The 12,290-nt window shown below is 44.3% G+C and overlaps 1 protein-coding gene across 1 annotated transcript in view; it reads left to right on the forward strand.

The window, feature by feature from the left end:
* The window catches only part of SPATS1 (spermatogenesis associated serine rich 1), a 14,119-nt gene extending 12,623 nt beyond the window's left edge, over positions 1-1,496 (forward strand). The window contains exon 7 of the mRNA XM_025208588.1: positions 1,352-1,496. Within this exon, the coding sequence (XP_025064373.1) occupies positions 1,352-1,496 (145 nt within the window). The remainder of the gene's footprint in view (positions 1-1,351) is intronic.
* The last annotated feature ends 10,794 nt before the right edge of the window (positions 1,497-12,290 follow it).

Consider the following 12,290-nt stretch of genomic DNA (forward strand, 5'->3'; position numbering starts at 1 on the left):
GGGAATGGGTGGGGCCAGCAGGGGTCCGCCCCATGGTCCTCTTCCCCCTCTTCCAGCCCCCCCTGGCCCCTTACTCGCCGGCACTGGCACCCTGGTGCTGAACACATGGCCTGGCTGGCCGCGTGTTCAGCACCAGGGCCAACCATAGAGATGCTCTGGCAGCCAGAGCGTCTCCGTGGAGGACCCAGCCTCTGGTTGCCTCAGGACATGGTCCGGGACCGTGCCCTGGTCCATTTTTTTAAACTTCAATTTTTTTCCAGGGGTCTAATTTTCTCCCCGCGCTGCAAACTTGTAGCGTGGGGAACATTTTTTCATGCCTGTTGTCCCGTCTCAAAGGGGTTTGAGGCAGGGCAAGAGGCACATGCTCACTCATCTGGACGCGCCCTATATGCCTTTCAGTTGTGTTTTTTTCCCTATTTTTACTTTGCTCAGTCCCAAACCAGAAGGAAACTCCTTTGAGGAGGAGTCCTTTTTTTCTGGTTAAATAAACACCCCTCTGTTTTGACATCACCTAGTCCATTTTTAATAATTGATGAAGCAGGTTTCTTAGAGATCTTGTTTACACAGGAGCTTCCAAGATGCTCCAGGCTACGTCCTCAGTTGTAGAACAACATAAATCCACTGAAGTCAATGGAAATATATTTTCAATGGACCTGAATGTCTGCCCCTTGGGGAAGAGACATTTCCAAAGTTATATGGCAATATCTGAGATACTAGAGGTACCTGATACTAGAGGTACCTGATTCGAGCTAGTGGTACTGAGGCTGGTTAAGGATGTATGACACTTCCCATTATAAAGAACCTATTTTTATAATTTATAACTTTACAATGTGGGTTGAAATGATCCCTTTCACCTGTCGGCTGGCATAATTTGGTTGATCTTCTTTCAAAAAGAGTAACAAATTAAACCAATAGAGCTGTGCCACTTCACAGCAGCTGGGGATCTGGTTTGTCAGGCAAGCGTCTTTGGATAGATGTGATATCTTTTATTAAGACCAACTGAGTAGTTGGAAAAAAGTTCTTAGCAAGCTTTTGGGTGCAGTCACCCTTCTACAGGCACAGGGATTGGGGAGTCTCTGGTGTTTGTCACTTATGTGCCTTGAGATACATGGGAGAAAAAGTGTTAAATTCATATTTTACCAAATCATGAATAGCATTCAACAGATAATAGACTTCGTATTTTTTTAGAAGCCATCCTAGTAAAAGGAACGCTTTAGTTGGATCTTTCACACAGATCTGTATTTGGAGAGGTTAAAATGTTCCAACTTTGTTAGATGGTGCGATCTGGAAAGTCATGCCACTTGTACAAAGAGACCTTGCAATTACCTCACTTGCTTTCTCTTGTCCTCAGTGTTCCCTATCATGTGAAGGAGAAACAGAAGGAATTAGCAAGGGAAAGGAATGAGGTGAAAAATCTAGACAGATGGAAACCTGCTCCACCACTGCGTCAGACCTTGCTTATTCCTTCACCGCTACGAAGAATAAAAACATCATGAGCTGCAATGGGAAGGTCTTTCTGAAGAATAATTTTGTCAGCTACAGACAATAAAAAGAAGAGCTTTAATATCCCACTGTGAATACCATTGGATGTGGTTTCTGACTTCAGTGGCTCATGTATCCTGGTGTGGCAATTACTGTAGATATCCAGTTTTTATTTACTGGTTTCTTGTTGAGTTCTGGATTGTCTCTTGTTCACTATTACCCTGAACAAAAGCTCCAAACTATTTTCTTGTACTAGTTGTTCAAAGCTAAATAAGGTATTGAATAGCGACGCACTGAGAATGTAGTGCATCCCCATTTATAATACAAAAGAACAGAGATTTCTTTTTTATTTCATGATATGTTATTTCCCCAAACAGATTATTTCTATGCCACAAATGTGTTCCTCTGGAGTAATTGCTACAATTCAAAACTTCTTCCTAGGGTAACAGTAGAGTCTCTGGTATATACTCTAACTTTATTCTATGGAGCCCTTTACCAAGGCATCTCAGAGAGCTTTGAACCTGAATTGATTTTCACAGCATTGCATCTAAGTGGGTGAGCATTATCTCACATTTATCTCTTGAAGCCCATCTCACACCTGATTCGAAAACCATACACTAGTGCTAATATAATATCCCTGTTCCAAAGAGCTTCTCATCTAAATAAGACAAGACATAGACATGAACACAGACAAGTGGAGGAGAAGAGAAGGAAGACCAGAGGAGCAATGACAAGAGCACATGGTTACTTTCACCACTGTGTGACAACTAGCGAGTACAAGTCAGTAACAGGTAAATCATTCAAGTTTTTAAATGATTCAGAGAAAACAACGGTACCCTTTTTTGGGTATTATTTAATACTTTGCTGAGCTGTTTTTGTGCTCTGGAGCTACAGGGCATGCCACCATTACAGCTTGACCTAAGGTTGCTTACAGAGAAGCGCTGTAACTGCAGGACTGATTTTGTGCTTGCTTCTTTCCCATTCAAAGAGCTTTAGCTGCTTTCTAAGTGCACCATAGAGACACTTTGCCAGTAAGAATGCTTTTTAGCTTCTCTGTTGATGCATAATGGAAAGAAACAATTTTTAAAGGAAGCACTGTACTGTGAAAACAATAGCACCATGAAATACGGAACGGACAATGTTCTCTTGGCTGCTTGCTTCAGTTTTTTTCCTTTTCTCTTGGCCAATGATTATTTCACCAGCTTCCCGCTTTTTATTCTGTATGTCCCTGAGTGCTTTAGAGGACATGGTCTAACATCAAGGAAGTCTACTGCTTCTTTAGGGACTTGGGGAGATGTGGTGGAAACAGCTTTGATAGCGTAGAGTCATCCCACACTTGGGATGGTGTAGAGTCATCCCACACTTAGCTGGCCAGGGATTTGGGGGTTCCTTAAGTTTTAGGGTGCCTGTTTCTGAGAGACCAAGTGGAAGTCACCCCAAATCAGTGCTCAGTCCTGAAAACTGTGCCATTGGTAGTTAAAATGTCTGCGGTAACTGGCTATTCAAAACATTAGCTATTCATTTTAGTGGAGCAGAACAGGGATTAGCTATGGTGGCACATCATGTTCCCTGGGGCGCCCACTCTGTAGTGGCTCTGTTTTAATGGGAAGGTAGGGGGAAAGGTAGAGAAGGGAATGATTAGTAGCAGTGTTTTTCTCTATGTTTCTGGAGCCATACTGAAGCAGTGGTTCCAGCAGAAACCGCACTGAGAAGCTGGTGAACTTAGAGAGCTGACTGCACATTTGCAGTCCAGTTGAAGGGAAGTACAGTTGCACCCCTTAGATCTGTCCCTGGACCTTGACCTTAGTACTTGTGATCATCATTTGGAAAACCCATATCTACCTTTATATTTATCCAGTGAAATATTATGGCCTATTGAAATCAATGGGGGGTCTTCACTTAGAGTAGAACCTTACTCTGTGAAGTAGTAACACTAAGATTAATGGCACAATAATGTGATACTGGGTGTGTCTACACGAGTCATCATGGTGCAGTAGCAATGAGATACTGTACTGTAGCTCGTTGCTACAGTGCAGAAGCATTGGGAAAAAATGTGCAGCGATGGTACTGCGCAGTAATGCCAGCAGTGCACAATAATGCTAATGTGAGTACTAAACAACTGCGCAGTAACAATTGCATAGTCTGCCACATGTGTAGATGCGGCTGCTCAGAATAAGTAAAGGTGTTAAACTCCAGGTTAATATTAATGCATGTATTTGTATATAAAAAACTCATTGAATAAGTTATTGTATTTACTATAAGAACTATGACTTGTACAGACTGTTTGCACAGAGGTGCATGGCTTTGAGGAAAAGGATGTTAGAATTAATTATGCAATGTTGATAAAAATAAGTGTTTAGGCAGATTTAATGTTAGTATTTGCTCACTAGACAATCCAGAGTCTGAATTTTACAGCTGCAAACCTCCAGTTTGGATGCTGTACCATCTCACCACTTCTTTTTTCTATTGCAGATATAAACCAGAGCTGCAAGGGCTTAGAATGGCTGGATTGTGAAGGCAGGCTTTGCAATTAGCCAGGGGTCAAGTCAAGTAACACGGAAGAATTGCTCTGCATTTCTTCAGCTGACGTTGCAGAATTGCCAGTGCCACCTCCCAGTGTACATAACACTGTCCATCACACTGGCCATTCTGCTGCTTATCTGCTTAGGAAGCCAAATGTCTTTCCCTTTTATCTCTGCAGCAAAATTAATGCAGTGCCAAATTCAGAGTAGAAATATAAAATCCTTGCCACAGCAACTTGCATCAGTATATTAAAATAATACGGGGAAAACATTACTAAATTTGGCATCTTGCAAGTAGGGTAACTATGTTGATCACCTGTCTATAAATTATATCATGTACTCCCAGCTAAGTAAGATCTTGTACCCATGACAAGCTCTATGGTTCTGCACAGTGGTAAGACCGGTTATTAGCCGTATGCTGTTATGTGGCGGACTTACTGATACAGCCCAGCAGCCCGGGCTTGGAGAATCTTTACTGTGATTGGTGGAGCCTGTCCACCAATCAGGTAATGCTGGGAAGGTAATGCTGGCTTGCCCCACCCCTGCCAGCGGGGAAGGGGAGAGGAGAACCCCGGACCTGGTTGTAGCCTACTCTTTGCAGGTCTGCCAACACCCCGGGGCAGAGCCTCCAGAGTGAATAAAAGGAGTTGTGTGCCCAGCACAAGAGATGTGTCAAGGGACGGAGAAGAGGATGGACTAAGAAGAGCTGGTGTGAGCTGGCCAGTGGGCAGAACCAGCACCCTGAGGAGCCCAAAGATGCCTCTTCATGAGTAGGAGTGGCGAGTGATTGCGTCCTCAGCTGCACCGTGGGGAACATGGTGTCGGTGCATGGCTCCGTGCATGGAGCCCAGACCCTGGGAGCTGCACGAGGCAGCTCTGGTCTGAAACCCCCTGGCGAGCGGCTGGGACCTCGATGCATGCACCAGTGCAGGGAGCCCAGACCCTAGGAGATGCACGAGGTGGCTCAGGTCTGTGATTCCCTAGCAAGCGGCCAGCGAACTCAGTGCAGGCGACACTGCATGGAGGATCTGGGAGACGGATTGGGCCCCGGCGCTGCACGAGGTGGCCCAGGCCCCCAACCCCCAGCAGAAGGCACAGCCCTCAGTGCACGTGATGGTGCACAGGGCCACCTGCGAGTGGCAGCCCAAGGGGAGCCAGTGGCCTGGGAGGCCACGCCTGTGAGTAGCAACTCGGCCCAGGGAGTGAGGACCACCCATCCAGGTCCTGGAGTCCTGACTTGTTTGGGAAGGGATTGCCACAGGGAAGGGGAGCTACCCCGGCTGTATGGCAGTTTATCCCCAGGGAAGCTTGCGCTAATTGGTTGTTGAGGTGCCTTATATTTTGTGGGACAGTGCCTCCTAGTCTGTGACACTGCCTGCGCCTTATATTCTGTGGACATTTTAACTTCGTATATTAGTAGTTTACTAGAGTCTTAAGTTTAAACTCCTTAGGGGACACTGTTGGGACCCCTTCCCTGATGGTTATATATACTTATCCATGTATATTTGTGTTTTGACTGCTGTTTAATTGTATTTATACATGCTCACCTATATTTACCTGTTATTTGCCTATTCTAAATCCACTATTCACATTGTTTGGGGCTACCTGGAAGGGTGCAATCTTTCAGCCTTTATCTATAGGACATAGTATTATATGATAATTGTATATGGTTTTTAATATATATCTGTATACTTTATTAATATATATCTGCATAATTGAAATGTTAATATTTATCTGTATAATCTGTTTATTATTTGTATATCTGTATAAACATATATATATGTTTTTAATAAACACACACACAGACACACACATATATGTATATATGTTTGTTAAAAGCAATTCTCTTAATTCTTGTATATATTAATAAATCTGTACATACTTAAGTATCTCTTGTCCTGGCCTGAGTCTATAGGGAGTAGAGGGATCTGGCCTGGATATTGCAGATCCCTCTCGCTGCACTCTTGCCTGCCCCCCATCCCTTCTATCTGGAGAGGGGAGCAGAGTACTTGGGTGCACTCAGGTTACAGTTAGAAGACACTTTCCTTTTTTCTTAGAAGTCAATTCAGTGATGGCAGATAGCACTGGATGGGCAGATGTGGAGAAAGTGGTCACTAGCTGACCAAAGGGCATCTGCAGCAAAGGCTGTGACAATGCAGACTTTCCCACCGTGTCCTGCTAATGCAGGGGCGGGGCAATTATTTTGGGTAGAGAGCAGCTTACTGAGTTTTGGTAAGCCATCAAGGGCCACATGACAGGCAGCCCAGGGCAGATTAATATTAATTTTCTAAATTTTTTAGGGGCCTCACGGGCCAGATAGAGTGGCCTGGCAGGCCGCATCTGGCCTCCGGACTGCATTTTGCCCACCCCTGTGCTAACGTGTCTTCATCCTGATGCAGGGGTACCACTTCTGCTCTTAGGGAGGGAGCTCAATCTTCAAAGCTCTCTCAGCCCTTGACCTTTGTGCTGAGAATGACAGAGATGCCAATCACAGGCAATGATATTTGTGATGTGGAGTGTTGTGATGTATTCCACGGCGGTTTTCTGTAGTCGTTGCCTGTCTATATCTTGTTTAAAATTGGGCTGTAAACTCTTTAGGCAGAGACTCCCTTATACTTGTTCTTGTACAGCACCTAATCCAAATGTGTCCTCTATCCATGACAATCATTTCCAGACACTTCTGTAATACAAGCAATAATGAAAATAAATACAACTGGAATACACTGAGGTCAAAACAGTTGGAGGTTTAAAAACCAAGAAACAGGATTTGTTACATAGTGTCTTTTAAACAACTATATAATTGGGAAAGATGTTAGACACATTTTAGGACACAAAATGCCCCCTTTTTTAAACTCGTGAGACCAGAATCTAGCTCTCAGAATTCATATTGACCAGATACTTGTGTCTGAATTTTGGCAGGACTGCCTGATTTACCATAACGTATTGAAAACCGAAATTTGACTGCTGGTCCTGAACAACAGGCATAGTCAGACCTACAAATGTAGTAAGATTGAATCCTGTACCATCTAATATTTCAGCAACACAACCTTCTTTAGAGTTGAGAAAGATACTTAAAAAAAAGAAAGACAACGTCTGCATGTTCATGTTAGTGTTATTCTTAATTTAACTTGTCTCTGTCCTTCCTTCAGAAACTTCAGCTTTTTTCTGCTGATCTTTGCCAGCAAGGCTGCCAGCCAATGACAGTCAATCGCTAAACAGAAATGCAGACCATATGGTGGGAAAATTCAGGAAAGAAAGCAGAATGGATTCCAAGCTTATTTGTACTGGAGTAAGTCCATTCATGTCCCAGCTCTACGTGAGTGCAGCCAAGGTGGGGATCGGGCCTAGAGGATTTTTGATTATGTATGAATGACTCATAAGGTGAATGGTGATAAGAGCGTGTATTGACTAGACGTACAGCTGCTCAGAGGGCTCAGGAAGCTTATGTCCTCTTGAGCAGTACTGCCCCCCTTGGACCAGCAAACTAAGTGACATGGGATAGAGATGTCTAGCAAAAGTTTTAAAAAATCCATCTTGTAAAAAAACCCCAACCCCACAAAACAACAACAACAAAAAAAGGTTTGCTTCGCCTAAGCTTAAAATATGATTCCAGTCTATGGAAAAGATGGTACTTGCAGAGGAGCTGTGTATTCAGTGTATATTCAGAGTGTCTGTCGGCTGAATAAAGCTATGTGAATAATGCACTTTTTGGATCTCTGGCAATTCAAATAAAAACAACAGCAACAACAAAAAAAAGAAGAAATATTCATAAGGTCAAATAGAAATTCATTAAAAAACCCACAAAACATTTTCAGTGAATTAACTGCCCTGTCCTTCAAAAAGAAAAGTCCACAAGATACTGTAGGTTGAATAAAATATTGTGGCAGGGAAAAAAAAAAAGTCATTTAGGAGTTTTATGGGGGGTAGGGAATAATTTGAAGGACATTTTGACATGGTGATTTTGAATAAAATGTTAGAAGGTGTCACCACCACAGCCATGTGTGCATGTGTGCATGTATGCATGTACATGCGCGCACACACGCACACGTTGAAGGATTTAGACTTTTTCCAGTATTTGTTTTTTCTAATAAACAACTGGGTGAAATCAAAAGGCTTTCAGTAAATGATTTGGTGTTGCCAAATCTGCCTATTTCTCCTAAAAATATGGCTGAAAACTCTTGGCCAGCCTGACTGCAGGTTTCAGTGGCAAAAATATATTTCCATTGCTTTCCCCTCCTTTTTACTCCGAGCTGCCGTTAGCAACTGGAAAGTAAGCAAGATCCTGCTCCATCTGCCCCTTCAGTTGTCAGTGAAGTTGCTTGTGAAATAGCATTAGCAAACCGATGGAGGGCATGAGATTAAAAAAGGTGTCACCATGGGCAGAAGCTGAAGATAGCCATGGCTGTAAATCCATCTTGACTTGCACCCATTTCTGCTCTTGATATATAAGGAGGAAGGAACCTGCTTTGAGAACACACTGGTCAGGCTGGGTTTGCAGGCCCAGCTGTTAAGAACCTATTTGCTTTACTTATCTCCTGAAGTGTTTTTAGATGGAAAAAACCATCCTTGTTTTACATAAACTCGAAGCTGCATGGTGCCATTTACTGTCATTTTTCATAGCACCACTGCACTGTAAAGCAATGAGTCTGATTCTTAGCTCATAGGAACTGACACTGCAGTATGAACTGCAGGGGAACTACATTTGCATTTGCTAGCTGAGAATCAACCTCCTCTTTTTTTCTCATTTTTAACAATTCAGTAGATTGCTTAGAGCCATGACACGGGGGTAGCAAACTATGCGTATTACTGCTCGGGGAACCCTTGTTCCAGTTTGTTTACTGCTCAGTACGTATACCGTTGTAGAAATGTCTGCTGCCTGTTGTAGCAAATCAGAGATGCCAGGCAGCAAACAGAGCAATATCGACCATGATACTGTAGGAGCACCTCCTCCGGAGCTGCACCTCCTTATGCCAGAGAGCCAAATTTAAATCAATGTCTTCACTTCAGGATACTTGCAATGGGCAGGGATGAGTGGGTTCGATACAGACAAGCAGGCACTGAATGGCATGTGGTCATTGTACCTGAGAGCCTTGGCTATGGATCAGAGTGAAAAAGGGAACTTTTTACTTGTAAACATGAGCAAAGACCTATAATTTCTGATCGGTCAGTACAGTATATTATGACTTGGTCAAGGGGTGGGTAGATACTAGCTTTCATCACAGGCTCCTTACCACCTTCTGATTTATGAACTACATCAGGCAGTGGCTGAAAATGCTTCTGTGGGAGACTTACCTGAGCATCTGAGTCCTTTGCAGAAAAATAGACAAGTGAGGGAAACAGATACCAAGAGTCTTAATCTCATAAAATCAATGCTTTGATCCCAGTTTATGTTGGCACAAGGCAAAAATAAATCCTTCCCCATGCAGTGTTCCTTAAAGACGTGCATTTTCTAGACCACATCGTATGCGAGAGATCTCACCACTAACCTCTCCTCCTAAGGCCTCAGACTTCCACCATCTTGTTATCAGGGAAACTAATTGTGCAGGGCGCTCCTTCAAAACACTGATGCTCCATAGACTGTGACATAAGAACGAAGGCCCTAAGGGCTACTGTTTGGAAAACTGGTTCATTGTTTTAGTCCCTTTTCTATTGGACATGCTGTAAATCCACTTAATTAGTAGTCTCATCACTCGAGTCAATTAACCTCTTACCCCTTGATAATTGGTGTATTTACCACATTAACTATATACAGCTGTGAAGAGGAAGGAGGGGAAAGTTAGTGTGTGAGATGATCTCTCTATTAAAGCATTTGAGAGCATTTGCACTAGAGCACTCTGTCTCTGCAGAATAAATGTCGCATCGGTGCATTGCACAGGAGATTGTCAAAATAATTGGGCTAAGGAGTTAGGTGTCAACCTGAACAAGCATGATCTGATGGACATGCTGTATCAACATATACAGCTGTGAAGGTCCTGACGATCTCCACCCCAGAGTGCTTAGGGAACTGGCAGAGGTCATTGCAGGACCCCTGGCACAGCTTTATGAGCACTCGTGGTGCTCTGGTGAGGTGTCTGATGACTGGAAAAGGGCCAATGTGGTCCCCATTTTCAAAAAAGGGAGGAAAGAGGACCCAGGGAACTATAGGCCTGTTAGTCTTACCTTGGTCCTGGGGAAACTCTTTGAGAAAATTATCCAGGAGCACATCTGCAAGGGGCAAGCAGGGCAGTTTATGCTTAGGGGCAATCAACACGGGTTCATTAGAGACAGGTCCTGTCAGACCAACCTGGTGGCCTTCTATGACCAGGTCACAAAAGCCTTGGATGCAGGTGTCGCGGTGGACGTAGTCTTCCTGGACTTTAGGAAGGCCTTTGACACTGTCTCTCACCCCACCCTCATTAAAAAATTAGGCATCTGTGGTATTGATGCCTACACAGTCAGAAGAGTCACAAATTGGCTGGAGGCCCGCACCCAGAGAGTGGTGGTGGATGGGTCATTTTCGACCTGCAGAGATGTGGGCAGTGGGGTTCCCCAGGGCTCGGTCCTCAGGCCCACACTGTTCAATATCTTCATCAGCGAATTTGGACGAAGGGGTGAAAAGCACCTTGTTCAAGCTCGCAGATGACACTAAGATGTGGGGAGAAGTGAGCATGCTAGAAGAGAGGGACAGGCTACAACTAGATCTGGACAGGTTACAGAGGTGGGCGGAAGAGAATTGGATGGGTTTCAGTACTGACAGGTGTAAGGTGTTGCATCTGGGGAGGAAGAACCAGCAGCATACCTACAGGCTGGGGGACTCCCTTCTCATCAGCACAGAGGCAGAGAAGGATTTTGGAATCAGTATTGATTCCAAGATGAACATGGGCCACCAATGTGGGGACGCGGTGAGGAAGGCTAACTGCACCTTGTCATGCATCCATAAATGCATCATGAGCAGGTCCAAGGGGGTGATCCTCCCCCTCTGTGCAACATTGGTCAGGCCACAGTTGGAGTACTGTGTCCAGTTCTGGGCGCCGCACTTCAAGAGGGATGTGGACAGCATCAAGAGGGTCCAGAGAAGGGCCACTCGCATGACTAGGGGGCAGGAGGGCAGGCCCTACGTGGAGAGGCTACGGGACCCGAACCTGTTCAGCCTCCACAAAAGGAGGCTGAGAGGGGATCTGGTGGCCACCTATAAACTTGCCAAGGGGGACCAGGAGGCAATGGGACAGTCCCTGTTTCCCCGAGCACTACCGGGGGTAACAAGGAACAATGGCCATAAGTTGATTGAGAGTAGATTCAGGCTAGATATCAGGAGGCACAACTTCACTGTCAGGGCAGCTAGGAGCTGGAACCAACTTCCAAGGGAAGCGGTGCTTGTTCCTACCCTGGTTAGTCTTCAAAACGAGGCTAGACAGCCACCTAGCTGGGGTCATTTGATCCCAGCATCCTTTCCTGCCCATGGCAGGGGGTCGGACTAAATGATCTGCTTAGGTTCCTTCTGACCCTACCAACTATGAATCTATGAAACTATGTAACGTGGCGAGTATTTAATAGGGCAATAGGAAAATCAAAGACTCCTATAATATTAAAATTCCTTCACATGTACAAGGAAAATCCAGCTGTGGAATTACATTAATAAAAAAAGGATTATTGGCCAGATTATTTTACTGGCACTGTTTTGATATGTATTGGGAATGATGAGTCCTAGTGCTGCCGACTGCTCTCAGGAACCCAGAAGGAGTGTGGGTAGACAATGTGTGGAGTGGAAGGGGTCTGATGGCCTGATGGATCCTGATAGGACCTGATGGATTATGCTTTACTAATCAAGTTGAAGGTATGTAAAAATGTCCCCAGTCCCTTGGCATCTAGGCGCCTCACAACTTTTATGTATTTCTCTTAACAGTATGACTGTGAGGCAGGGAAGTGTTGTTAGTGTTATTATCCTTATGTTACAGATAGGCCACTGAACTCTTTAAGAACTGAACTACCATTGTTTTCAGTGGGAATTAGGTGCATAAATACCTTTAAAATCTGACCTTCTGAGACAGATCCAAGGTCATGCAGTGTCTGTGACAGAGCAGGAACCAGTGTGCAAGATTAGACCTGAGCTTGGTACATCTCTTCCTGGTCTAGTTTCTTATTTCTTGCAAACTATATCTATTTAATCTAGCATTTATTAATTCTGTATTGAGGTAATACTGAGAGCTCCAGTCACAGATAAGGACCCCATGCTGATAGGCTTTGTACTGACTTGTTACAGGCCCCACAGTAATGTACCTTTCTTTTGGACAGGAAGTGAAGAATACC

This window comes from Alligator sinensis, unplaced genomic scaffold (assembly GCF_000455745.1).
Source record: "Alligator sinensis unplaced genomic scaffold, ASM45574v1 scaffold300_1, whole genome shotgun sequence".
Lineage (NCBI taxonomy): Eukaryota > Metazoa > Chordata > Crocodylia > Alligatoridae > Alligator > Alligator sinensis.